General features: G+C 37.5%; 1 protein-coding gene across 3 annotated transcripts in view; it reads left to right on the forward strand.

Moving 5' to 3' along the window:
• Positions 1-24,549, forward strand: part of EML5 (EMAP like 5) — a 181,368-nt gene that overhangs the window by 93,471 nt on the left and 63,348 nt on the right. For all 3 annotated transcript variants that reach the window (XM_049612358.1, XM_049612360.1, XM_049612359.1), the window contains 4 exons: positions 2,278-2,480; positions 3,095-3,206; positions 4,468-4,595; positions 10,143-10,284. In XM_049612358.1, the coding sequence (XP_049468315.1) occupies positions 2,278-2,480; positions 3,095-3,206; positions 4,468-4,595; positions 10,143-10,284 (585 nt within the window). The remainder of the gene's footprint in view (positions 1-2,277; positions 2,481-3,094; positions 3,207-4,467; positions 4,596-10,142; positions 10,285-24,549) is intronic.

Here is a 24,549-nt window from a genome sequence, read left to right on the forward strand (position 1 = left end):
GCTGTTCCTTGAAGGTTCTTGTCACATTCCTGCATTGGGCCCTTGGTGATCCCTCTGCCTTAAACCCTCTTCTTGCATGGCTTGCTCTTGCTACCTCCTTCATTCAACTTCTACCTTCCCAGTGAGGCCTTTCTTAACCACCCTACTTAAAACGGGCCTCTCCCATTTCTTATCTCCCGTTTATGCTCACATTTTCTACATAGCACCCATCATCATCTGTTAACATACTGCACATTTTGCTTATTTGTTATATTTATTGACTGTCTCACCAGGAAACTCCATGAGAACAGGGAGTTTTGTTGTCTCTTTTGTTCATGACTTTACCCCCAGTGCCTTGAATAGTGCCTGGCATATATATTTCCTGAATGAATGAATAAGTTCAATTGGGAAAAAAATTGGGCAAAAGATATCAATAGGTAATGAATGGCCAATAAAAAATAGGAAAATATGATAAAAAATAATCAGAGAAATGCACATTAAAACCATAGTAAAATTCAGTTGGTATTTCATATCCCCCAGTCTAACAATACCAAATATTCCTGAAAGGTGGGAAGCAACAAGAACTCCTTTCACTATTAATGGGGGTGTAAATTAGTGCCTCAACTTTGTAAAATAGTTTGGCAACAGATGATACCTCTCATTTATATGCTTTCCCTTTTGTGAATACCCTGTGGTCATTCCTGGGCATTCCTAGAGAATCTCTTGTACTTGCATAGAAGAGGCCTTTACAAGAATGTTCAAAGCAGTGTTGTTTTCAATAGCAAAGGCTTGGAAGCAACTCAAGTGCCCATTAATAGGAAAATGGATGGACGGTTATGTTCATATAATGGAATGCTTACAGGGTTACAAAAATGCATTTTCTAGATGTACAAATCAACATATATAAAACTCCAGTACAGATTGTTGGTGATAAAAGCAAGTTGCAAAGGAATATAGTTGACTCTTGAATAGCATGGGAGGTTAGGGTGCTGACCCTGCATATAATATTTGACTCCCCAAATACTTCTAATAGCCTACTATTGACCCAAAGCTTTACCAGTGACATAAACCATCAATTAACACATATTTTATAAAGTATATTATGTAGCATAATTTTACAACAAAGTGAATTGGAGCAAATAAAATGTTAAGAAAATCATGACGCATGCCCCTGGGTGGCTCAGTTGGTTAAGTATCTGACTCTTGATTTTGGCTCAGGTCATGATCTCACAGTGCATGACATCGAGCCCCATGTCAGGCTCTGTGCTGAGCCTGCTTTGGATTCTCTCTCCTTCTCTCTCTGCCCCTACCCCACATGTGTGCACATACACTCTCACTCTCAAAAGTAAACATTTTGGGGTGCCCGGATGACTGAATCAGTTAAAGCATCCAACTTAGGCTCAGGTCATGATCTTGTGGTTTGTGAGTTCGAGCCCCGTGTCGGGCTCTGTGCTGACAGCTCAGGTCCTAGAGCCCGTTTCGAATTCTGTGTCTCCCTCACTCTCTGCCCCTCCCCCTCTCATGTTCTGTCTGTCTCTCTCTCAAAAATAAATAAACGTTAAAAAAAATTTTTTTAATAAACATTGTAAAGAAAGAAAATCATAAGAGAAAATCCATTTATTGGACTGTATTGAAAAGTATCATGTAAAAATAGACTTGTACGCAGGTCAAACCACTGTTGTTCAGGACAAACCACTGTTGTTCACTGTACATACAGGATGGTATTATAGAAAATATTAAAACATAGATAATCTAACATTGCCTAAGAATTTACAAATAAGTAGTAAAAATAAACATTACAAGGTTGCTTTTTCCTGTATTTTAAGTATGCTAATAAATGTACTGCATTTTCCCAAACCACTCAATTTAAAGGAATGCATGAGAATAGTCAACATCACTTTCACAATAGTAAGGGGTGAAAAAGGGAGATGGGATTGGCATCGTGTTTTCGTTGTTTTTACAGTTTTATGTAGGTTGTTAGGGGATATACATACATTCATTGTATTGAGGTTTTTTGGTACTCTCTTGTTTTCTTAAATATGTCATAATAAAAAATTTTGAAAACCAACCAAAAGTGCTAAGGACTGATTAAAGCCAACTTAGCATATATGTTTTTATCCAAAAAGCTATGGCCTAAAAGGTGCTGTGGGTGTGGCTGTCTCAGCCAGGCAAGTTGCTGATTGAGAGACTTATATTTTTCTTTTTAAGTCTCTATTTAAACATTTACAGTAGGAAAGAAATTTTATCATTTTATACATTTTAAAAGTGGTACTTCTGTGATATTTTTTTATGAACCAGGGGGAGGATTGATTGGAAGAAAAGGCTACGTGGGCACACTGGGGAAAAATGACACGATGATGTGTGCAGTATATGGATGGACTGAAGAGATGGCTTTTTCTGGAACATCCACAGGAGACGTGTGTATCTGGAGAGATGTCTTTCTTGTAAAAACAGTTAAAGCACATGATGGGCCAGTGTTTAGTATGCATGCATTGGAAAAAGTAAGTATCCTGAAGATATTTTTACATTAAACATAATTTGATCATGGATTGTAGAGCATTTTCACAAGTAAAGGAGTATTGCCTTTCTGCGGAGCTGAGCCACCCAGTAATAATCTGTAAACTAGAGCCTTTCTACCTTCTTTTATTCCTCTTTCAAACTTCTGAACACAGAGTGAAATAGGTCTGCTATTAAAAAACAGTTTTAACTCAATACTTCTTAATCTCTTCCTGTGTGTCAACAATGGCTTAAGTGCTTTATTATCACCATATCCTGTGAGGTAACTACTGTTCTTATCCTCTCTTTTTGAAGGATGGGATTATGAAGCAGCCAGGAGAATATATGTATCTTGCTAAAAGTGGTAGAGTTACCTTATGGTTCCAAATTACAAACCTTGCTCTTAAAGTCCTGTCCTAAAAGTAGAAGGTTTATTGTTACTGTAAATATTTTTGTAGTTTTCATGTTGATGTATAAAAAACATAATAGATTCTTATGCTAATTTGTTTGTAAACTGTAATTTTTAGCTGTAAATGTTCTTTCCTCTAGAGGTTTGCAACATAAAGTTATTTTTTTCAATATTTAGATCTTTATTAACTTGAAGCTTTTACTTTCAAAGGGATTTGTAACTGGAGGAAAAGATGGGGTAGTAGCTCTTTGGGATGACTCCTTTGAAAGATGTCTCAAGACCTATGCTATAAAAAGAGCCGCTTTGGCACCAGGATCTAAAGGTGATTTGAGATTTAATTTAATTTGAGCAGTAAAAGGTTAATTGCTCATTAACATGCATGGCCACTGAGGTGGAGCACGCGGAATATATTTTTCTGTCTTTAGTAGATAGGCATCAGAATTTAATGGGAAAAGCTGTTTAACTGGGTGCCAGAATCATTGCTGTCCTTTCATAATCTATTTTCTGTGACACAGATGGTAAAGTGTTAGCCAAATGCAAGATTATTAGTGATAATTTTATCATTTTTAATTTTTCAAAGAAAATTGCCCACATGGGCATCACATTTACCATCAGTCAGGAATTTGTGTTCAAGCTTGGCATTTTGTTTCATGTTCGTGTTTTGTTGACCTTGCCTGTGTATCCTTGCAGGCCCTTCCTTTTACCCTTGCTCTCAGTGTATTAAGGCATTACACCACATTCTCTGTGACCTCCAGGCCTTTCTATATGCTATAGCTTTTGCCTAGAATTTGCCCTTCTCTTCCCTCTTGCCCCTTCCAATTATCTGACCATATACTCATTTTTCAAATCTCAAACATTATTTCTTCGAGGATGATTGCTTCCACTCCCATCTCCCCTCCATCCCCTCAAAAAAACTAAAATTCCCTTATGTTATGCTCCTGTTTCACTATGCTCCTCACACAGGGCCTGTTTTCCCGCATTATATGCTCTGTGAGGGCAGGAGCTGGCCCTGTTATGTTTACAAATATATCTCTGAAGCCTTCCTAGGACATAGTAGACAGAAAAGCATCAATCTGGAATTGAATTAAAAGTACTGACTGGAATATTGTAGGTGCTCTAAGAAAGTAAGGATGTGAATGAGGAGGGGCAAATATAAGAGGAAACGGTTATTGGAATAGTAGTAGGAGAGCTGGGATAATAATTGTATATAGGTGGTACTTTTTTACTTATTTATTTTGAGAGAGAGAGAGGGCAAGAGAGAATCCCAAACGGGCTCCACCCCCTCAGCACCGAGCCGCCGTGGGGGGCCGATCCCATGAACCACTACTACACCATGAGGTGAGCAGAAATCAAGTCAGACGCTTAACTGACTGAGCCACCCCTGCACTCCTAGGTAGTGCTTTTGAGATTAGTAAATTGAGTGGTTTGGGAAAATGCAGTGCATTTATTAGCATACTTAAAATACAGGAAAAAGCAACCTTGTAACGTGATTTTCATTGTCAAAGTAGCATCATCTGCAATATGTACATCCTTGTATTCTAGTGACTTTATACCTAGAAGAATATCTCCACTTAACATTTCAGGTCTTCTCTTGGAAGATAACCCATCTATACGTGCCATATCATTAGGACACGGTCATATTTTAGTTGGCACAAAGAATGGTGAAATACTAGAAGTGGATAAAAGTGGCCCAATAACACTTCTGGTCCAGGTAATTTGAAAAAAATTAATATACTTTTTTTCCATTTATATGCAGTTGATTAATATGTAAGAGCCAAAAGTTAACAATAGTGAAAATAACGTTAAATTAATTAGGGAAATATTTCATAATATATACCAAAAATTTTTAATTTAATTATAGCTTGATGAGTAGATATCAGTAAATAAATATGCACATTATCATGTGGAATAATTGCCAATATTTTAAGTAATTTCTTATCACAAAACAAGAAACCAATGAAAAGAAAAAACAGTTGTAATTAATTTAACCAAGTCAATTTATTTCATGTTCAATTTTATTTCTTTGAAGTACATTTGTTGAATCTAAGGTAGTTGTTTTTCTGTGAAACTCTTCATTTTCATCCTTAAGTTTCTAATTAAAAAAAATTAAAAATGTACACTAAAATTTTGTTGCTGAAAATATTTGTCAGTGAAAATATTAATAAAACAAATGTTAACATAATACAAAAATAATAGCAATACCAACATTTGTGTGGTAGAAATATAAAACGGAAGAGCAGGATCACCTGATCCTTAACATTTTCATCAAGAATGCTGTATTGGGACGCCTGGGTGGCTTCATCAGTTGGGCGACCGACTTCAGCTCAGGTCATGATCTCATGGTCTGTGGGTTCAAGCACCGTGTCAGGCTCTGTGCTGACTGCTCAGAGCCTGGAGCCTGCTTCAGATTCTGTGTCTCCTTCTCTCTCTCCTCTGCGCCCCCCCTTGTGTTCTATCAAAAATAAATAAACATTAAAAAAAAAAACTTAAAAAAAAACCAGCTTTGCCTTTAAAAAAAAAAAAAAGAATGCTGTATTAATTTTTTAGGTATACATTTCCTATATATATTATATCTTTCTGAAAAGTATGGAGAGCAATAAATACTTTAAAACACAGTAAGTGAGGTAGGATCTACCTAATGAAAAATTGTCCTCCAGCTCTATATGGTAGGACCAATTTTAAGTTTGCCTTTTATTCTGAAAAAGAATTATATTCTTTCTTATTACAGACTTATTTTTTTCTCCAACCCCACTCCCCCCCACCTCACTTTTGTTAAAACATCAAAGAGCACACTTAGAGGAGAGCACTGCACATGCTTTAATGTTAATGTAATATCCTGATGTACCAAGGAGAATTTGTAAGCAAATAAATATACATATTTACAAATATACAAATATGTACAAATATATATATTTGTATATATTGTATACAAATATATACAAATATACATATAAAACAAAACGTTTTATATTAAATTTACTGTCAGGGGCGCCTGGGTGGCGCAGTCGGTTAAGCGTCCGACTTCAGCCAGGTCACGATCTTGCGGTCTGTGAGTTCGAGCCCCGCGTCGGGCTCTGGGCTGATGGCTCGGAGCCTGGAGCCTGTTTCAGATTCTGTGTCTCCCTCTCTCTCTGCCCCTCCCCCGTTCATGCTCTGTCTCTCTCTGTCCCAAAAATAAATAAAAAACGTTGAAAAAAAAAATTAAAAAAAAAAAAAATTTTACTGTCAAAATTTGGTGTCTTACTCTTTAACTTCAGTTACATAATATTCCTTTAAAAAATTTTTTTTAAGTTTAAGAGAAAGAGAGGGAATGGGGGTAGGGCAAGGCAGGATAGAGAGAATCCCAAGCAGGCTCCACGCTGTCAGCGCAGAGCCCAACAAGGAGCTCAGTGTCACAAATTGTGAGATAATGACCTAAGCCGAAATCAAGAGTTGGACACTCAACTGACTGAGCCACCCAGGTGCCCCACATAATATTCCTTTCAAGTAGAAAGATGGTAGAGTCATGGTATTTAACATATTTATGATCTCTTGGAAAATACTAACACAAGTACGCTTTTACAGGTGAATCCACAGACAGCACTTTCAAAAACACAGACAATTTTATAATTGTAAGAAAAGATTTTGAAGTGATAAATGACATCCTGTTATTTTTCCTATTTATTATAGAGCTTAAGATTTCAGATGTCTGCTGTCTCCTAAACATCAGAAACAAAACAAGGATGTCAGGTCTCACCATTATTGTCTAGCATTGTGTGTGAGGTCTTAGCCAATCTAGAAAAACAAAGCAATATAGGTCTAAGTGTTGGAAATAAGTGGAGAACACTGTCAGTATTTGCAGATATTTTAACCCTATACTTTGCATATTCAAGAGAATAAACTGAAAAATTACTAGAATTAAGGAGTCTGGTAAAGTGAGATTCAAAATCAACATCTAGAAGCCAATAGTATTTCTATATATCAGCAATAACCAATTAGAAAAATATGACATAGAAATAGTACTCACAAAGAAAACTATACAATAGCCAGGAATAAATATAGCTAAAACTATGGAAGATCAGTGTTAAGAAAGCCATAAAGTTTTACTAAAGACATAAAACATCTAAATAACTTATGAATTCAGTATGATCATAAACCAAATCCAAATGATATTTTTCAAAAATTCTGGAAAGATTTTTAAAAAATCATCTAGAAGAAAAAATACTCAAAAAGAGTGCAGAAATTTTTGAGAAACTCCATGCGGGAAATAAGATAAAACTCATAGTAATTAAAAGTGGGGGGGGGGAAAGTGTGGAGATATACAGGGAAATGCAAATCAAAACCACAGTGAGATATCACCTCATACTTGTCAGAATGGCTAAAATCAAAAACTCAAGAAATGACAAGTATTGACAAGGTCGTGGAGAGAAAGGATACTCCTGCACTGTTGGTGGGAATGCAAACTGGTGCAGCCACTCTAGAAAATAGCATGGAGTTTCCTCAAAAAATGAAAAATAGGACTACCCTGTGATCCAATAGTCACACTACAGGGTATTTACCCAAAAATACAAAAACACTATTTGAAAGGATACATGCACCCTATCTTTTTTGCAACATTATTTATGATAGCCAAACTATGGAAGCAGCTCAAGTGTCCCATCAACTGATGAATGAATAAAAAAGACGGGTGTGTGTGTGTATAAAATGGAATATTATTTTGAATATATTATTCACCCATAAAAAGAATGAAATCTTGCCATTTGCAAGATGGCAACATGGATAAAGCTAGAGAATATGATACTAAGCAAAATAAACCAGTCAGAGAAAGACAAATACCATCTGATTTCACTCCTGTGGAATTTAAGAAACAAAACAAATGAGCAAAGGGAAAAAAAAGAGACCAAAAAGCCAGACTCTTAACTGTAGAGAACAAACTGATGGTTACCAGAGAGAAGGTGGGGGTGAGGGATGGGTGAAATAGGTGATGGGGATTCAGAGTACACTTAATCTTGATGAGCACTGAATAATATATGGAACTATTGAACCCCTATATTGTACACCTGAAACTAACATTGCATGTTATCTACAGTGGAACTAAAAAAAAAAAAAAAGTGTGGAGATATATGTACATAACTGGGCATTCAGATGAACACAGAAAAAAAAAAAAAACATGTACAGCAGTGTTTGTAGCAGCATTCTATGGGTCAGTTTGAGGAATAGCACCTCTTAACAATATTAAATTGTATCCATGAACATGGGATCTTTCCATTCAGTTAGATCATCTTTAACTTTTTTCAACAGGTTTATAGTTTTTAGTATACAAGTCTCATAGTATAATGGACCTCATTTATTCTAATAGTTTTTTAGTGGATTTTTAGGATTTTTTATATATAAGATCATGTGAATGGCAAATGTAGTTTTACTGTTCCCCTTCCAATTGGGATGCCTGTTATTTCTTTTTCGTGGCTAAATATCCTGGCTGGAATCTTCAGTACAATGTAGATTAGAAGTAGAACAGACAGAGGAAGTATTCAATTTGTACCATTTAGTATTAACTGGATTTTGCATAGATGCCCTTTATCAGATTGACGAATGACACTTCTGTTCCTAGTTTGATGCAAGTTTTTATCATGAAAGATTGTGTCATTTGTCAAAAGCATTTGTCAAAGGCTTTTTCTTTGTCTATTGAGAGATCATGTGGTTTTTTTTTATTCTATTGATATGGTGTATTATATTAATTGGTTTTCATCTTTTAAACCAACCTTGCATTCCTGAGATAAACCCCACTTAGTTACGGTGTAGAATTCTTTTTGTATATGTTGGAATCAGTTTGTTAGTACTTAGTTGAGGATTTTAGCATCCACATACTATATATAAGGGATCATGGGTCTATAGTTTCCTAGTGATGTCTGATTTTGGTATCAGGGCCATTTTGGCTCCATAAAATGATTTGGGAAGTCTCCTCTCCTCTTCTCTACTCAGTCTTTTTCCCTGACTACACCCAGCCCCTGAACTCCATTAAATTGCTGACTGATGCTGACTAAATTGCTACTGTTTTCAACACTTTCCCTAGAGCACAAATTGCTCAGCCTCCTTAAAGGGGACACCCCTTTCGTAGGTTAATGTTTGAGATTTTGACTTGAAGCAGTATCCTCCCAGCAATCTCTGAGATTGCCCTGGTTCTGTTGAGCAAACTCACTAGTCTTCAGAGTAGCCTGTATGTTTAAGGAGTACCAGTCAGCTCCCATTTGCCTTTCATCACAACCTTCATTGTTTTCGAGAGCACCTTTAGGCTTGAACTTTTCTACACTGTGAAGCAAATGAAGTCATTTCCTTTGAGGAGACATTAGGAGCTATTTTATGGCTTGCTTTTTCTTCCAGGCACACTGTCTGATCCAAGGCTCTGAAGTTGAGTGTTTGGATAGTGATGACTCTTTTCTGAGTGTCCCTTGCTTTAGAAACTGAGTGCTCCATTTTGGGGAAGGGGTAGTAGGGAGCAGTAGCCTCAAGTCTTCTTGGGTTGAACTGAAGCCCCAGTATTCTTAGTGGCATGACCCCCAGTGTAGAACCTCCATCTCAGAATAGGGGTGGCAGAAGGGAGTTCCCACCTGTGTCCAGCACTCATCAAGGTTTCAGCTTTTAACAGGCATTGAGGGCAGGGTAAGAAATGCGGTCACCTGCCTCTTCTGGGAAGATAGCCCATTAGAGTAGGGGAAGGAGAGAGAGCACCCATACCTTGTGTTGTTTACATCAGTCTGGTGTGGAGTTTTCAGGTCAGTGAGTTGGAGATGGGGAGGAAAGGAGTGGGTCTTGGTTCAAATACTGCAAACTCTCACTGTTCTTACCAAATATTAGCAGACTTTCTTGAGTAAATGTTTCTTCATTTGTCATAGTCCCTTGGAACCATTTCCGGAGACCTTAATTTTTTATTATTAATTTCACCAGTTTCACTGGGGAGCAGGTCTGCAGCACTCCTTGTTCTCACATGCAGGAACTTCCTCCTCTGTGGCAGTTATTAACATTCCAAGGCAGCCAGTTTCTATTCTCCTCACTCAGTGAATATTTTAGGATTTTAAACTAGTTTAAATAGTAACTGATTGTAGTGTAATTGTGAAGATAAAGTTGTTACTGAGGTATTTTAAGGTATATTCCAAAGAGAAAGTTTTAGATTAATCCATTATTCATTATCCTGTCGTGTATTATCAGGTGTTGTCTTTAGTTTTCTTTTAAAAACACATATATTTAGGTTAAATTTATCTTAACTATGTTCTCTTTGTAGGGACACATGGAAGGAGAGGTGTGGGGTTTGGCTACACATCCCTATCTGCCCATCTGTGCTACTGTCAGTGATGATAAAACCTTAAGAATATGGGATCTGTCTCCTAGTCATTGTATGTTGGCTGTCCGGAAACTGAAAAAGGGTAAGAGGCTCTCAGACTTGAGCACAGATTAACATGTTAGTCACATTTAGTCACAGTTTTCTAACTCTTCACAAATCTAAGAAAGCTACAGTAGGTGTATAAAAAAGGCTTTACATATTTATTCTATGTGCACTTGCTCATGATGCTATATAAAGAAAATTAATTATACCCAGTCTTTGCTTTGTGAGACCTCCTGTGAGCATACCTATCCTGAACCTGTTTGCAGTGTCATGTTGGAATTAAAAATACAGGAAGAAAACAAGTTATCTACCCTTTATGACTCTAGAATATATGTAATTCAGAATCAAAAATGAAGAAAGAAGGCCTTAATTTATAAAGGGGTAGCAGAATTGAGGGGAGAATATTTTAGGGTGAAACAAAACTAAGCACATTTTGTAGGAGGCAAATGAAGCTAGCCTGTCAGTATAGAGAGATAAGGGGCTCAGTTATTGCATTAAGACTGATATTATTAACCTAGGGCAAATGAGGATGTATAGATAGCTTCACATTTCTTAGTGAGGTGGTAGGGAATGTTATTTTAGAATATGGAGGTATTGAAGGAGGAACTCTGGTTGAAAAGGTTGGGAATTGGGAATGTAAGAAATGTGATGGAAACAGCAGATGAAAGGATTGTCAGGCCATAATAAGGGCCAAGTTAAAGTTAGGTAACATGAATTTGTAATTCAGTCAGTTAATTTATTTTTTTCTTCTTCTATTAAAAGAGTCTGTTCTTCTAGGGTTACTGTATTCAAACATTGGTACTTAACTAAAAATCTGAAACTAATCACTGTCTCTAGAATAATTGAACTCCTGTCACTGTCTCTTCTTCTTTTTTTTTTTTGAGTTATTGATGGCCAGCATTTTCATTCTTTAGTTGTTTTTTCCCCCTGAGATCTAGAGATTACCAAATGTTATACCAGCATTTCTATACTGAACTTTCTACATGAAGGGTTACAGTAAGATCACAAAACCATAGTCACACTTCTGTGTACACAGGAAATCACAGTATCAAATACTCTTCTTCACAAGGCCATAGGAAGCCTATCAAATTTGGAACATACCTTTAATAGACCTCAGATTTTCTTTCTTTTTTTTATCGAGGTATAATTGACACATAGCATATTAGTTTCAGGTGTACAACATAATGATCCAATATTTGCGTATATTGTGAAATAATCACTACGATAAATCTAGTTAACACCCATCACCATACATAGTTACAAAATGTTTTCTTTTTATGATGAAAATTTTTAAGATCTACTCTTTTAACAACTTTCAAATATGCAATATAGTATTAATTATGATTATTATTAATATAGTGATTATTAATCATAGTCACCATGTATGCCCACCTGCCACTGGCAACCACCAATGTTTTTTGTATCTACGAGTTTGTTGTTTTGTTTAATGTTTTTAAATTTATTTTTGAGAGAGAGAGAGAGAGATACAGAGTGTGAGCAGGGGAGGGGCAGAGAGCGAGGAAGATCCAGAACCCGAAGCAGGCTCCAGTCTCTGAGCTGTCAGCACAGAGCCTGACACAGGGCTCAAACTCAAGAAACGTGAGATCATGACCTGAGGTGAAGTCAGGTGCTTAACCGACTGAGCCACTCAGGCGCCCCTGTTTTTGTTTTTTTAGATTCCACATATCAATGAAATGGTATAGTGTTTGGCAAGATGTCATTCATTTTTATGGCTGAATAATATTCCATTGTGTATGTGTATTTACACACCATTTTCTTTACCCATTTATCTGTCAGACACTTAGGTTGTTTCTGTATCTTGATTATTGTAAATAATGCTGCAGTGAACATGGGGGTGCATATGTCTTTTTGAGTTAGTGTTTTCATTTTCTTCAGATAAGTACCCAGGACTTGCTGGGTGGACTTGCTGCATCATATGGTAGTTCTATTTTTAATTTTTGAGAATTTGGTTTTTTTAATCCCTCTTCAATTGGACATTATTATTGTTTAATGCAGTCAGTGTTTACTTTGGCTTATCTATGCTTATTCACTTCTTCACATTTTCTTCTTGTATCTCAGACATTTTTTCTTTTATCATTTTCTTCTAAAATGTAGTCTTAGAGTTTCTTTAATAAAGACTTGTTGGCAATTCCTTCAGTTTGCTTTGTCCGAACCAGTGGAATTCCAAGTATAAGATGGTGGGAGTGGTCTGTTCCAGCAGCAAAAGTATTTTATCACTGACATTGCAATTCTTAAAAAGCAAACTGATTTTTTTAATTGACATATATTTGATGTTAGTTACATTTTCTGTTTCATCATAATTCAGTCTTGGTAGGTTTTACATTTTTAGGAATTTATCCATTTCTTCTAGGTTGTCCAATTTGTTGGCATTATAATTGTTCATAGTAGTCTCTTATGATCTTTTGTGTTTCTGTGGTATCATTTGTAACATCTCTTTCATTTCTGATTTTACTTATTTGTATCCTCTCTTGTTTCTTAGTGTAGCTAAAGGTTTGTCAATTTTATTTGTCTTTTCAAAGAACCAGTTATTAGTTTCATTAATTTTTTCTTTTATTACTTTAGTCTCTGTTTGATTTATTTCTGTTCTAATCTTTGTTATTTGCTTTCTTCTATTAACTTTGGCCTTCAGTTGTTCTTTTTTTCCTCTGGTTCCTTGAGGTGTAAAGTTAGGTTGTTTATTTGAGACTTTATTTCTTCAGGTAAGCGTTTATCACTGTGAACTTCCCTCTTAGAACTGTTTTTGTTGTATCCCATAAATTTTGGGATGTTACATTTCCATTTTTGTTTGTCTCGAGGTATTATTTGATTTCTCTTTTGAGTTCTTTGACCCATTGGTTGTTCAGTAGCATGCTGTTTAATCTCCGTGTATTTGTGAATTTTCCATTTTTTTCATGTAATTAGTTTCTAGTTCCATACTGTTGTAGTTGGAATAGATGCTTGATATGATTTTAGTCTAGATTTATTAATACTTGTTTTGTGGCCTAACATATGATCTGTCTTGGAAAATGTTCCACGTGCAGTCAAGAAGAATGTGTATTCTCTTGCTTTTGGATGGAATATTCTGTAAATATCTGTTAAGTCCGTCTGGTGTGACATGCCATTTAAGGGCAATGTTTCCTTAATAATTTTCTGTCTAGATGATCTATCCATTGATGTGAGTAAGGTATTGAAGTCCCCTACTATTATTGTATTGCTGTCTACTTCTTCCTTTAGGCCTGCTAACATGTGCTTTATGTATTTAGGTGCTCTTCTGTTGAGTGCATAAATATTAACAAACGTTACATCCTCCTGCATTGACTCCTTTATCCTTATGTATTGACCTTCTTTTCTTTGTCTCTTATTATAGTCTTTGTGTTAAAGTCAATTTTGTCTGACAAAAGTGTAGCTGCCCAGCTTCTTTTGGTTTCCATTTATATAGAATATCTTTTTTCATTCCTGCACTTTTGTGTGTGACCTTACTTCTACAGTGTGTCTCTTGTAGGCAATAGATAGATGGGTCTTATGTTTTTATTCTTTCAGCTACTCTGTCTTTTGATTGAAGCATTTAATACATTTTCATTTAAAATAATTATTGATAAGCATGTGTTTATTGCCATTTTGTTGTTTGCTAGCTGCTTTTTGCAAACCTGAATTTTTTTTTTTTGAGGAAGAAATGTTTTTACTTTATTTTATTTATTTTTTATTGATAATTTATTTTTTAATTTACATCCAAGTTAGCATATGGTGCAACAGTGATTTCAGGAGTAGATTCCTTAATGTCCCTTACCCATGTAGCCCATCCCCTCTCCCACAGTCTTTCTGGTAACCCTCTGTTTGTTCTCTCTATTTAAGAGTCTTATGTTTTGTCCCCCTCCCTGTTTTTATATTATTTTTGCCTCCCTTCCCTTATGTTCATCTGTATTGTATCTTAAAATCCTCATATGAATGAAGTCATATGATATTTGTCTTTCTCCAACTGACTAATTTCACTTAGCATAATACCCTCTAGTTCCATTCACGTAGTTGCAAATGGCAAGATTTCATTCTTTTTGATTGCCGAGTGATACTCCATTGCGTGCGTGCGTGTGTGTGTGTGTGTGTGTGTGTATACATATCTTCTTTATCCATTCATCCATCGATGGACATTTGGGCTCTTTCCATACTTTGGCTATTGTCAATAGTACTGCTATAAACATTGGGGTGCATGTGCCCCTTCGAAACAGCATATCTGTATCCCTTGGATAAATACCTAGTAGTACAATTGCTAAGTTGTAGGGTAGTTCTATTTTTAATTTTTTGAGGAACACCATACTGTTTTCCAGAGTGGATGTACCAGTTTGCATTCCCACCAGCAGTGCAAAAGAGATCCATCTTTCTCTACATCCTTGCCAACATCTATTGTTGCCTCAGTTGTTAATGTTAGCCATTCTGACAGGTGTGAGGTGGTATCTCATTGTGGTTTTAATTTGTATTTCCCTGATGATGAGTGATGTTGAGCATTTTCTCATGTGTCAGTTGGCCATCTGGATGTCTTCTTTGGAGAAGTGTCTGTTCATGTCTTTTGCCCATTTCTTCATTGGATTATTTGTTTTTTGGGTGTTGAGTTTCATAAGTTCTTCATAGATTTTGGATACTAACCCTTTATCTGATATGTCGTTTGCAAATACCGTCTCCCATTCTGTCGGTTGCCTTTTAGTTTTGCGGATTGTTTCTTTCGCTGTGCAGAAGGTATTCATTTTGATTTGGTCCCAACAGTTCATTTTTGCTTTGGTTTCCCTTGCCTCTGGAGATGTGTTGAGTAAGAAGTTGCAGCAGCCGAGGTCAAAGAGGTTTTTGCCTGCTCTCTCCTCGAGGATTTTGATGGCTTCCTGTCTTACACTTAGGTCTTCCATCCATTTTGAGTTTATTTTTGTGTATGGTGTAAGAAAGTGGTCCAGGTTCATTCTTCTGCATGTCGCTGTCCAGTTTTCCCAGCACCACTTGCTGAAGAGACTGTCTTTATTCCATTGGATATTCTTTTCTGCTTTGTCAAAGATTAGTTGGCCATACGTTTCTGGGTCCATTTCTGGGTTCTCTATTCTGTTCCATTGATCTGAGTATCTGTTTTTATGCCGGTACCATACTGTCTTGATGATGACAGCTTTGTAATACAGCTTGAAGTCCGGGATTGTGATGCCTCCAGCTTTGGTTTTCTTTTTCAAGATTGCTTTGGCTATTCGGAGTCTTTTCTGGTTCCATACAAATTTTAGGATTGTTTGTTCTAGCTCTGTGAAGAATGCTGGTGTTATTTTGATAGGGATTGCACTGAATATGTAGATTGCTTTGGGTACTATTGACATTTTAACAGTATTTGTTCTTCGTATCCAAGAGCATGGAATATTTTTCCATTTTTTTGTGTGTCGTCTTCAATTTCTTTCATAAGCTTTCTATCGTTTTCAGTGTATAGATCTTTCACCTCTTTGGTAAGATTTATTCCTAGGTATTTTGTGGGTTTTGGTGCAATGGTAAATGAGATCGATTCCTTTATTTCTGTTTCTGTTGCTTCATTATTGGTGTATAGGAATGCAACCGATTTCTGTGCATTGATTTTATATCCTGCAACTTTGCTGAATTCACGGATCAGTTCTAACCGTTTTTTGGTGGAATCTTTCGGGTTTTCCATATAGAGTATCATGTCATCTGCGAAGAGTGAAAGTTTGACCTCCTCCTGGCTGATTTGGATGCCTTTTATTTCTTTGTGTTGTCTGATTGCTGAGGCTAAGACTTCCAATGCTATGTTGAATAACAGTGGTGAGAGTGGACATCCCTGCCTTGTTCCTGACCTTAGAGGGAAAGCTCTGTTTTTCTCCATTGAGGATGATATTAGCATTGGTGCAAACCTGAGTTTTTAAGAGGATTTTTATGTTTTAATTATGTAGTATTATTCCATGTCTTGGCTCACTTCATATTTTCTGTCTCTCTCTGCAGTATTCTGGAAATTTTAAGATCTTATTCTAGTTCTTAATTTTCTTTTTAAAAGTTTTTTATTTAAACTCCAGTTAACATACAGTGTAATATCAGTTTCAGGTGTGCAATTTAGTGATTCAGGGCTTACATACAATGTCCACCCAGTGCACATCACAATAAATGCACTCTTGATACCCATCACCTGTGTCACTCATCTTCCACCCATCTCCATTCTGGGAACCATCTGTTTGTTCTCTGTAGTTAAGAGTCTGTTTCTTCATTTGCCTCTCTGTTTTTTTTTTAATTTAACTTTTTATTTTTTAAAATTTACATCCAAATTAGCATATAGTGAAACAATCATTTTTTTTTAACAGTTTTATTTATTTTTGAGAGAGAGAGACAGAGCATGAGTAGGGGAGGGGCAGAGAGAGAGAGAGACACAGAATCTTAAGCAGGCTCCAGGCTCTGAGCTGTCAGCCCAGAGCCCAATGCGGAGCTCGAACCCACAAACTGTGAGATCATGACCTGAACCGAAGTCGGACGCTTAACCGACTGAGCCACCCAGGTGCCCCTGCCTCTCTCTTTTTATTTCCCTTCTCTCATTTGTTCTGTTTCTTAAATTCCACACATGAGTGAAATCAGATGGTATTTGTTTTTCTCTGACTAACTTATTTTACTTAGCATTATACTCTCTAGCTCTATCCATGTCATTGAAAATGGCAAGATTTCGGGTTTTTTTTTTTTTTTTTTTTTTTTTATGGCTGAATTATTAGCAGCTCTTTCTCTTTCACGTCTGCTGTTTAACCTACCTGTTAGGTGTGATAATTCTCATTTTTAGGAATTTTATTTTCTTTCAAGTTCCTTAGATTTTTTATAACATATTCTTTGTGTTTTAGCTTTCCTTTTTTATGTCTTTAATCTTTACTTATCAGATAAAGATTATGAAATCTAGTTATCTGACATCCTTTGGGATCTGACTATGCTGTGTTTTTTTTCTGCTGTTTTGGTGTTATTTTTCTGCTGACTCCTTCCTGGTGTTCCATTTTCTTTTGTGCTTGAATATTTGGATTATAAATTTATGTTTAATTGGGCTTTCTTTACTTGTGGGGTTTCTCTGAAGTCTGGATCAAAGGTATATTTCCAGAGTGATTTTGTGTTTCCTTCTCCCAGGTGCCTGGGTTGCTACTATCCAGAACTACTAAGGATTTTTTTTTTCACTAGGATTGCATAGATCATATAGTTAGTATAACTTCAAATCTAAGATCTGCATAAGCTATGCTGCATTTGTGAATCTTCAGTACAATTTTTCCCCTCTGTCTAGAACCCAAGTCAGGATATAGAAGTCTATTTCCTGATGTCTTTCTCTACTGCCAGGCATATTTTTAAAACTTGCTCTTCCCTTGAGATATGATTGTAGTACTCAGTTAAAGGACAGTACAGGTATTTGGAGGTTTTGGGGGGTGGAAGGGGAAGAAACTGTATGCAGTTAAATCTGTACTTTCTTTCTTCATATATTTATAAAAGAAATGTTAAAATAAAAATCGTTGAAACTAATAGTATAATTAAGTACAAAATTTGTAAATATAAATCAAGTGAAAAGACACAATTATAAAAATATATCTGTATTACCTTATTTTAATTAATAATTTGTTTAAAAATAAATACTTCATAAAATGGAGAAACTTTCAGCATGGAAACTTGGAAATGCAATAATCTTTCTTTTTAAAGCAGTCTTAAGAAAGCCCATTAATGGTATGTTATTGAGTTGCAAAAGTAATTAGTTTTGTGCAAATTTTCCCAGATGTTCAAAAGGCCCTATATTATACTTCATACTAATCTGAGGAAGGTGAAAATATATAAATAAAATCCAGTTCCAAATTTCCTCTGACTCATCATATACTGCTCTCTCTTGAGGACATCTTTTTTAATAACTTTTAATTTTTCTTAGTAGGGACTATAGCCCTTTTATTGATAACAAGCTATAATGTTTGCTTGAAAGGAAGCATTTCCAGTTTTCTTTGTCCTTAGATTTGAGATTTATAGAAGGAAATTCTAATTTACTACTGTCATGTCTAATGTGGATTGAATTGTGTCCCCCAAAATGATATGTGTAAGTCCTAACCCACTTACATTTGAATGTGACCTTATTTGGAAATAGGGTTTTTGCAAATGTAATCAAGATGAGGTCATATTGAATCAGGATGCACTCTACACTGAATGACTAGTATGTGTTCTTATAAGAAGGCTGTGTGGAGACACAGACACAAAGGGAGAGTGTGATGTAATAACAGGAGGCAGAAATTGAGGTGATGAGTCTACAAGCCAAGGAACATCAAGGATTAGTGGCAAACTCCAGAAGCCAGGGAGAAGAAAGGAAGGATCCTTCCTAGAGCTTTCAGAGGAGCATAGTCCTGCCTACACCTTGATTTCAGACCCTAAATTCCAGAAGTGTGAAAGAATAGATTTCTGTTGTTTTAAGCGACTCAGTTTGTGGTAATTGTAATAGCAGCTCTAGGACACTAATACAGTGTTCACATTCGACTTGTAGAAAAAGTCTTTGAACTAGAGGAAGAATTATTCACGCAGTCAAAGCTTTGCTCAGTTGATTGTCATCTCCATAAAGCTTGAGAGAAGTAGGAAAATATTCTGGATGCCTTAAGATGCGGATGATCCAGATACCAGATTATTTTTAAATTTGGAAATAATGTATTACACCTTCAGTATTGGTATTTTGGAACTTAAAAGTAACCTAGAACTTGAAAACCAGTACTGGATGACTACATTGACTGTATAACCCTTAAAAGATTGCAGTTTTATCCAGGAAGCCCAGGAGCAAGACATCTCCTGTACCCTCAGAGCAGCTGTGACTTTATTTTACTACTCTCGTTTTTTTGCCCTTTATTTAGTTTTCATCCCTGGGAGGGTTTTTTTGTTTGTTGGTTGGTTTGTTTTTAGTTTTTTTCAACGTTTTTTTTTTTGTTTTTTTGTTTTTTGTTTTTTGTTTTTTTTTTTTTTTTGGGGGGGGACAGAGAGAGACAGAGCATGAACGGGGGAGGGGCAGAGAGAGAGGGAGACACAGAATCGGAAACAGGCTCCAGGCTCCGAGCCATCAGCCCAGAGCCTGACGCGGGGCTCGAACTCACGGACCGCGAGATCGTGACCTGGCTGAAGTCGGACGCTTAACCGACTGCGCCACCCAGGCGCCCCGGTTTGTTTTTAGTTTTTAAGGAGCTCAGCTATGCATTTAAAAGGATGCTTATTAGGTTAATGTTTGCTTAAACCCAACTTTCCCCCTGCTCTAAGCCTCCGTTCAGCTAGCTGAATAGGGTTGAATACAGTGTGCAGTTGTGATGACTAGTCTCACTACCATTTTGTTTCTCTGCTCTCCTTTGTGGCAGAACTCCTCGAAATGGGTGATACTCAAAAGGCGATACTGTCTTCTCTATTTTCACATGACATTGGCTTCACAAACCTTACCCCAGTTAGGCTTTTGTTTCTATTTGTCCATTGAATCTGCTGCCAATCTCTTGGTCACCTCTGGGTCCTCACTCTACCTCACAGTAGTTTTTGACATAACTGATCATCCCTTCTTTTCTGAAATACATTTTTCACTTGGCTTTGGAACCCATGCATGTCTTTCTCCCTCTCTATCTTATTGACTTCTTTTTTTCTTCTTCCCTTAACTGGCTCTGCCTCTTCTTCCTACTCTCTACATATAGAAATGCTCCTGGGTTCTCCCTGGCTGTTTTTATTTCATTTGTACACTTGCACTTTGTGTGACTATATCAGTCATTGTCCAGTTAGAAGACAGACACTATACTAGTTATTTTAACATGGAAATTTTAATAATAAGAATTATTAACTAGTAGAAGGTGTTTACCTACTGAAGGCTGTAGAAAGCAGCTACTAGGCCTAGTTAGCTGAGGGATAATAAAGAAAGAAGTTAAAGGAGATGCAGAGGTGTTTGGAAAGGGTGTAACTGCCATCATAACAGTCTGTCAGTGGTGAAGAAGCTTGCCAGAGAGTGCAGGCCTCCCTCAGTGGAACAGAGAGACAGTGGTCACTGGCTAAAGGAAAAGCTTGCCAGAGGGTACAGACCAGAACTGAATGGCAAGTGGGCTTTTTGGGGAAGAACTTAACCCAGGACAAAGTTGACTGTTGACTGGTGAGGGCCGCTGCTGTCTTAGCAGAGCATCTTGCTAGAGACTGCAAACCACAGCTGAATCGTTAGGCCCATTACTGCGACAGCGGGGAAATTTGCTGAAATTTGCTGCCGCAGTGGGGACGGCGGGGAGGGGGGGTGCTGCCGCAGTGGGGAGGTGCTGCCGCCGTGGGGGTGCTTCAGGCTCCCTGCACACCAGTGCTCTGGCTCTGTAGGTAAAATCCAACACTGGAGGCCTGAAGGAGAGCCCCTTTCTCCTGCTTTGGACTTGTAGTGTCTTTCCAGCACCCTCTATTGGCAAAGCTTTGTATCAGCGGGCAAAAGAGAGAAGTCTACAAGGCCCAAAGAATGGTAGATTTGGAACTAAGAGGCAATAAATAATAACTGGCACAGACTATCCCTTTGTCTAATTAGCGTCCCTGTACATCTTTTACAAACACTTGAACTTCAGTATAACCACAGAACTAACCTTATGTTTATGTTCTACCCAAAAAGTTTCTAACCAAAGAGATGCAACTATTCCTGGTACAAGTGAAGAAATTCTCACCCTCTCCCCCAAATTCGAAGACATACAGTTCCCACAGTTATTATATTCATTCCAACATGATTCTACTCATGACTCTCAAATTCATAGTCTTACTGAATATTCTTTTACTTCAGACTAAATTGTAAAGTTAACCATCAACAAACTTATGTAAAGTATTAAAAAGAAGAGAGAAGGAAGCAAAAATAATATAAAAACAAGGAGGGGAACAAACCATAAGAGACTCTTAAATACAGACAACAAACTGAGGGTTGCTGAAGGGGTGTTGGGTGGGGGGTGGGCTAAATGGGCAAGGGGCATTAAGGAAGACACTTGGGATAAGCACTCGGTGTTATATGTAAGTGATGAATCACTAAATTCTGTTCTTCAAATCATTACGCTGTATGTTAATTAACTTGGATGTAATTATTTAAAAAACAAAAAAAAGTAAATAGCTTATATATACACAAGCATTTATGTCTAGTCCTTATTTCTGTAACTGGCTATGGGCTGTGATTGATAACTCTTTTTGTTTGTTTTTTAAATTATTCTTGGTGCCCTAACCCCCTTTTTTTCCTAATGTTTATTTTTGAGAGAAAGAACAAGCAGGGAAGGGGCAGAGAGAGGGGAGGACAGAGGATCCGAAGTGGGCTCAGTGCTGACAGCAGAGAGCCCGATGTGGAGCTTGAACTCATGAACCATGAGATCATGACCTGAGCTGAAGTCGGACATCTAAGCGACTGAGCCAGTCAGGCGCCTGTGGTTGTCATCTCTGACTTCCTTCTTCTTCTGCCCATTTCATATTTTCTTTGTCCTGAGCCAGAAACCTCAGGTGGTTGGAGTTACTTAGCTCATGAGTAACCCAAACCTTCATTGCTAAATTAGGTGAAATTTCAATATTTGTACCTGTTTTTTTCCTGGTTTTCTATTAAGTTTCACTGTTGGTCATAGAAGACTAAGGGGCATCCTAATGAACCCTCCAGGTCCCAGATATAGTCTCCTTTGCCCTCGGTGTGTAGCAGTAACTCAGTTTCCCCTCTATAATTGCGATCAGCCACTCCAGCAAGAAGAGTAACAGCCCCTTTCTTTGCCTGTTGTTTCACTGTCCTAAGGAGCCCAACATGACCAGGTGGCAGTCTACATTCCCATTCAGAGGAATCAGTATGTTCCCTGGTAAAAGAATTGTCCCTGCTCTTAGGAGTCAAGACTAAATAAGCAGAGCTCAGATTTGCCAGGATGCAAAACAAAATAGTGCAAGTTGATTATTAGATTTAGTAGTGAGAAGAATCACTCCCACTTCTTGATTTTCCAGACCCATGTAACTGGCCATGAGGTAGACAGCACCATGTAATGAACTGTGATTCAAAGTATATATTGCATTCTGTAAGACAAAAGCCCAGTCTTTCAGGGTGTTGTTTCCCAGATGGTGACATCAATTAGTTTTCAGTAAGCCATACTAGCTTTCTTGGAGTAGTGGGAGTTGTGATAAAATCATTTAATTCCATGGGTATGAGCCTAATGCACATTTTTTGCCTGAAGTTCCTTGATCAGAAGCATGGAATTCTATGTTAGTGGATAGGGCATCCATCCCATGTGTCCATGGATGATGGTGCTAGCAGAAGCATAATGGTCAGTCAGGTAAGGCAAATCCAGGATTCACATCTATTCTCATGAAGATGAATCTTTGCCTTCTCCAAAGAAGAAGAGGTCCAGTATAGTCAACATGCTACCAGCTGGCTGGCCAATCTCCCTGGGGAATGGTGCCATGTCAGAAGCTCGGTTGCTCTCTACTGTTAGCAGAGTAGACACTCAGTGGTAATGGTAGTGGTAGCAAGATAACCTTGGAAAAGAGAGTTCATGTTTTCTAACTCAAGCATAAACTCCATCCATGCTACTTACCACAAGCCCACGGAGTAAGTGCTAGCTGCCTAGGAAAAGAGGCTGCTCTGAGGTCCCTAGAGCATTTATTTTGTGTATCTGATTACTGAGAGTCTCCTCTGTAGTGGATGCTTTTTGTTGGGCATTCCCTGAGATGCAAAAATCTTCACACCTGTGCCCTTTCTGAAAGTTCGATTTTCCAGATTTCCTCATCTCTAATCTTCTAATCCTGAAAGAATTCAGTCCCTAACTGATTATTCAGATAGTTCACAGTTGCTAATGAGTCCATGTAAATCTGTCTCTCCTGTCATCTGTCACTACAAATGTGGAAAACTAAATGTACCTGCTCCAGGTGCTGCCTGTTGTGAAATGTTACTTCAAAGCTGTCCCTCAGGGCCACCACCGAGTAGGGCTCTAGTGCTTTCAGGTGGGTGCTGACATATACTGCATAGAAACATCTGTAAATATGGCTCATTGTTTTTCTTCCTCATTCAGCTGATAATCAATGAATACCCTTGAGGCCATAGGTATAGATAGAGAGAGAGAGACGAGGTATTGCAGCAGGAATTATTGATGGATCCTGAGCCACCTGTTCATTACTTCTGGCTTCCAAATCTATCCAGGGCTCATCTTTTATATCCCTTTTCCACTTGATGATAGATTGCTGTTGTGCATACCCAATCTGTGACTAGGTTGGTCATGTAACTTTCGGTTCATGATGTTCCGGAAGCTTAAGATACACAGTCACTTGATATCCCATAGTTAGGCATTTACTGTCTACCAAGGCCTAGTAGCAAGGCTGAAACTCCTTCTGAAAAGAAAATTAGTTATTTGCAAAGGAGAGCATGGATTTTCTCCCAAATCTAAGAGATCTGCAGTATGATTCTCCTTTGGTAGCTTTCCAGAGGCATTCTTCTGGAAACAGCATTTCTGTTTACCACAGACAGTTTGAGGATCATTAGATTTGCTAGATGATAAGGGCCCAGTGGAAGATCAGCTTGCCTTCTCTTGTTCTGGCCCCAGGGAAGCCTTATAGTGACTTGATAGTTGGGTAGAAACAGCTCACTCAAATGTGGTGTAGGCTTCCAAAAAGGTATACCAGGCATTTTGCTCCTTTTGTTTATAGTGGGTAATGGAAAATATAGCAATTTGTCTTTCACCTTGGAGGAAATATCTTAATATGCTCCCGATCATTGGATCCCCAGAAGCTTCACTGAGATGGCAGGTTCCTTAATTTTTGTAGGAATTATCTTCTGCTGTCTCAGTTCACTTAGGTCTTACTAAGGCATCTAAAGTTGTTGCTTCCTGTTCCCCAGATCCATTCTGCATAATGTCATCAATGTAGTGGACCATTGAGATTTTTTGTGGAATGTCCAGACGATCAGGATCTCTGTGGACTATATTATGGCAAAAAACAGGAGAGTTGAATAGCCCTGAGGCAAGGCTTTGAAGGTATACACAGATACAAGCCAGGTAAAAGCAGACTGCTCTGGTGGTCCTTACAAATCGGGATGGAGGAAAAAAAAAAAAAAAAAAAAAAGCATTAACCAGGGCAATAGCTGCATGCAAAATGCCAGGGATTGTGTTTGTTTTTTCTGGTAAAGATCTGGAAGAGTAGCTTCAGTTAGCATTGCTACCTGATTAAATTTATTATCCGTAGGTAGTATCTGAAATCCATCTTATTTCACACAGACCAAACAGGCAAGTTTAAATGTGATAGGTATTCTTACTACTGCATATTTCAAGTCTTTGGTGGTATCGCTGATATTTGTAATTTTGTAATTCTGAGGCTTGCA

This window comes from Panthera uncia (genome assembly GCF_023721935.1).
Source record: "Panthera uncia isolate 11264 chromosome B3 unlocalized genomic scaffold, Puncia_PCG_1.0 HiC_scaffold_1, whole genome shotgun sequence".
Taxonomy (NCBI): Eukaryota; Metazoa; Chordata; class Mammalia; order Carnivora; family Felidae; genus Panthera; species Panthera uncia.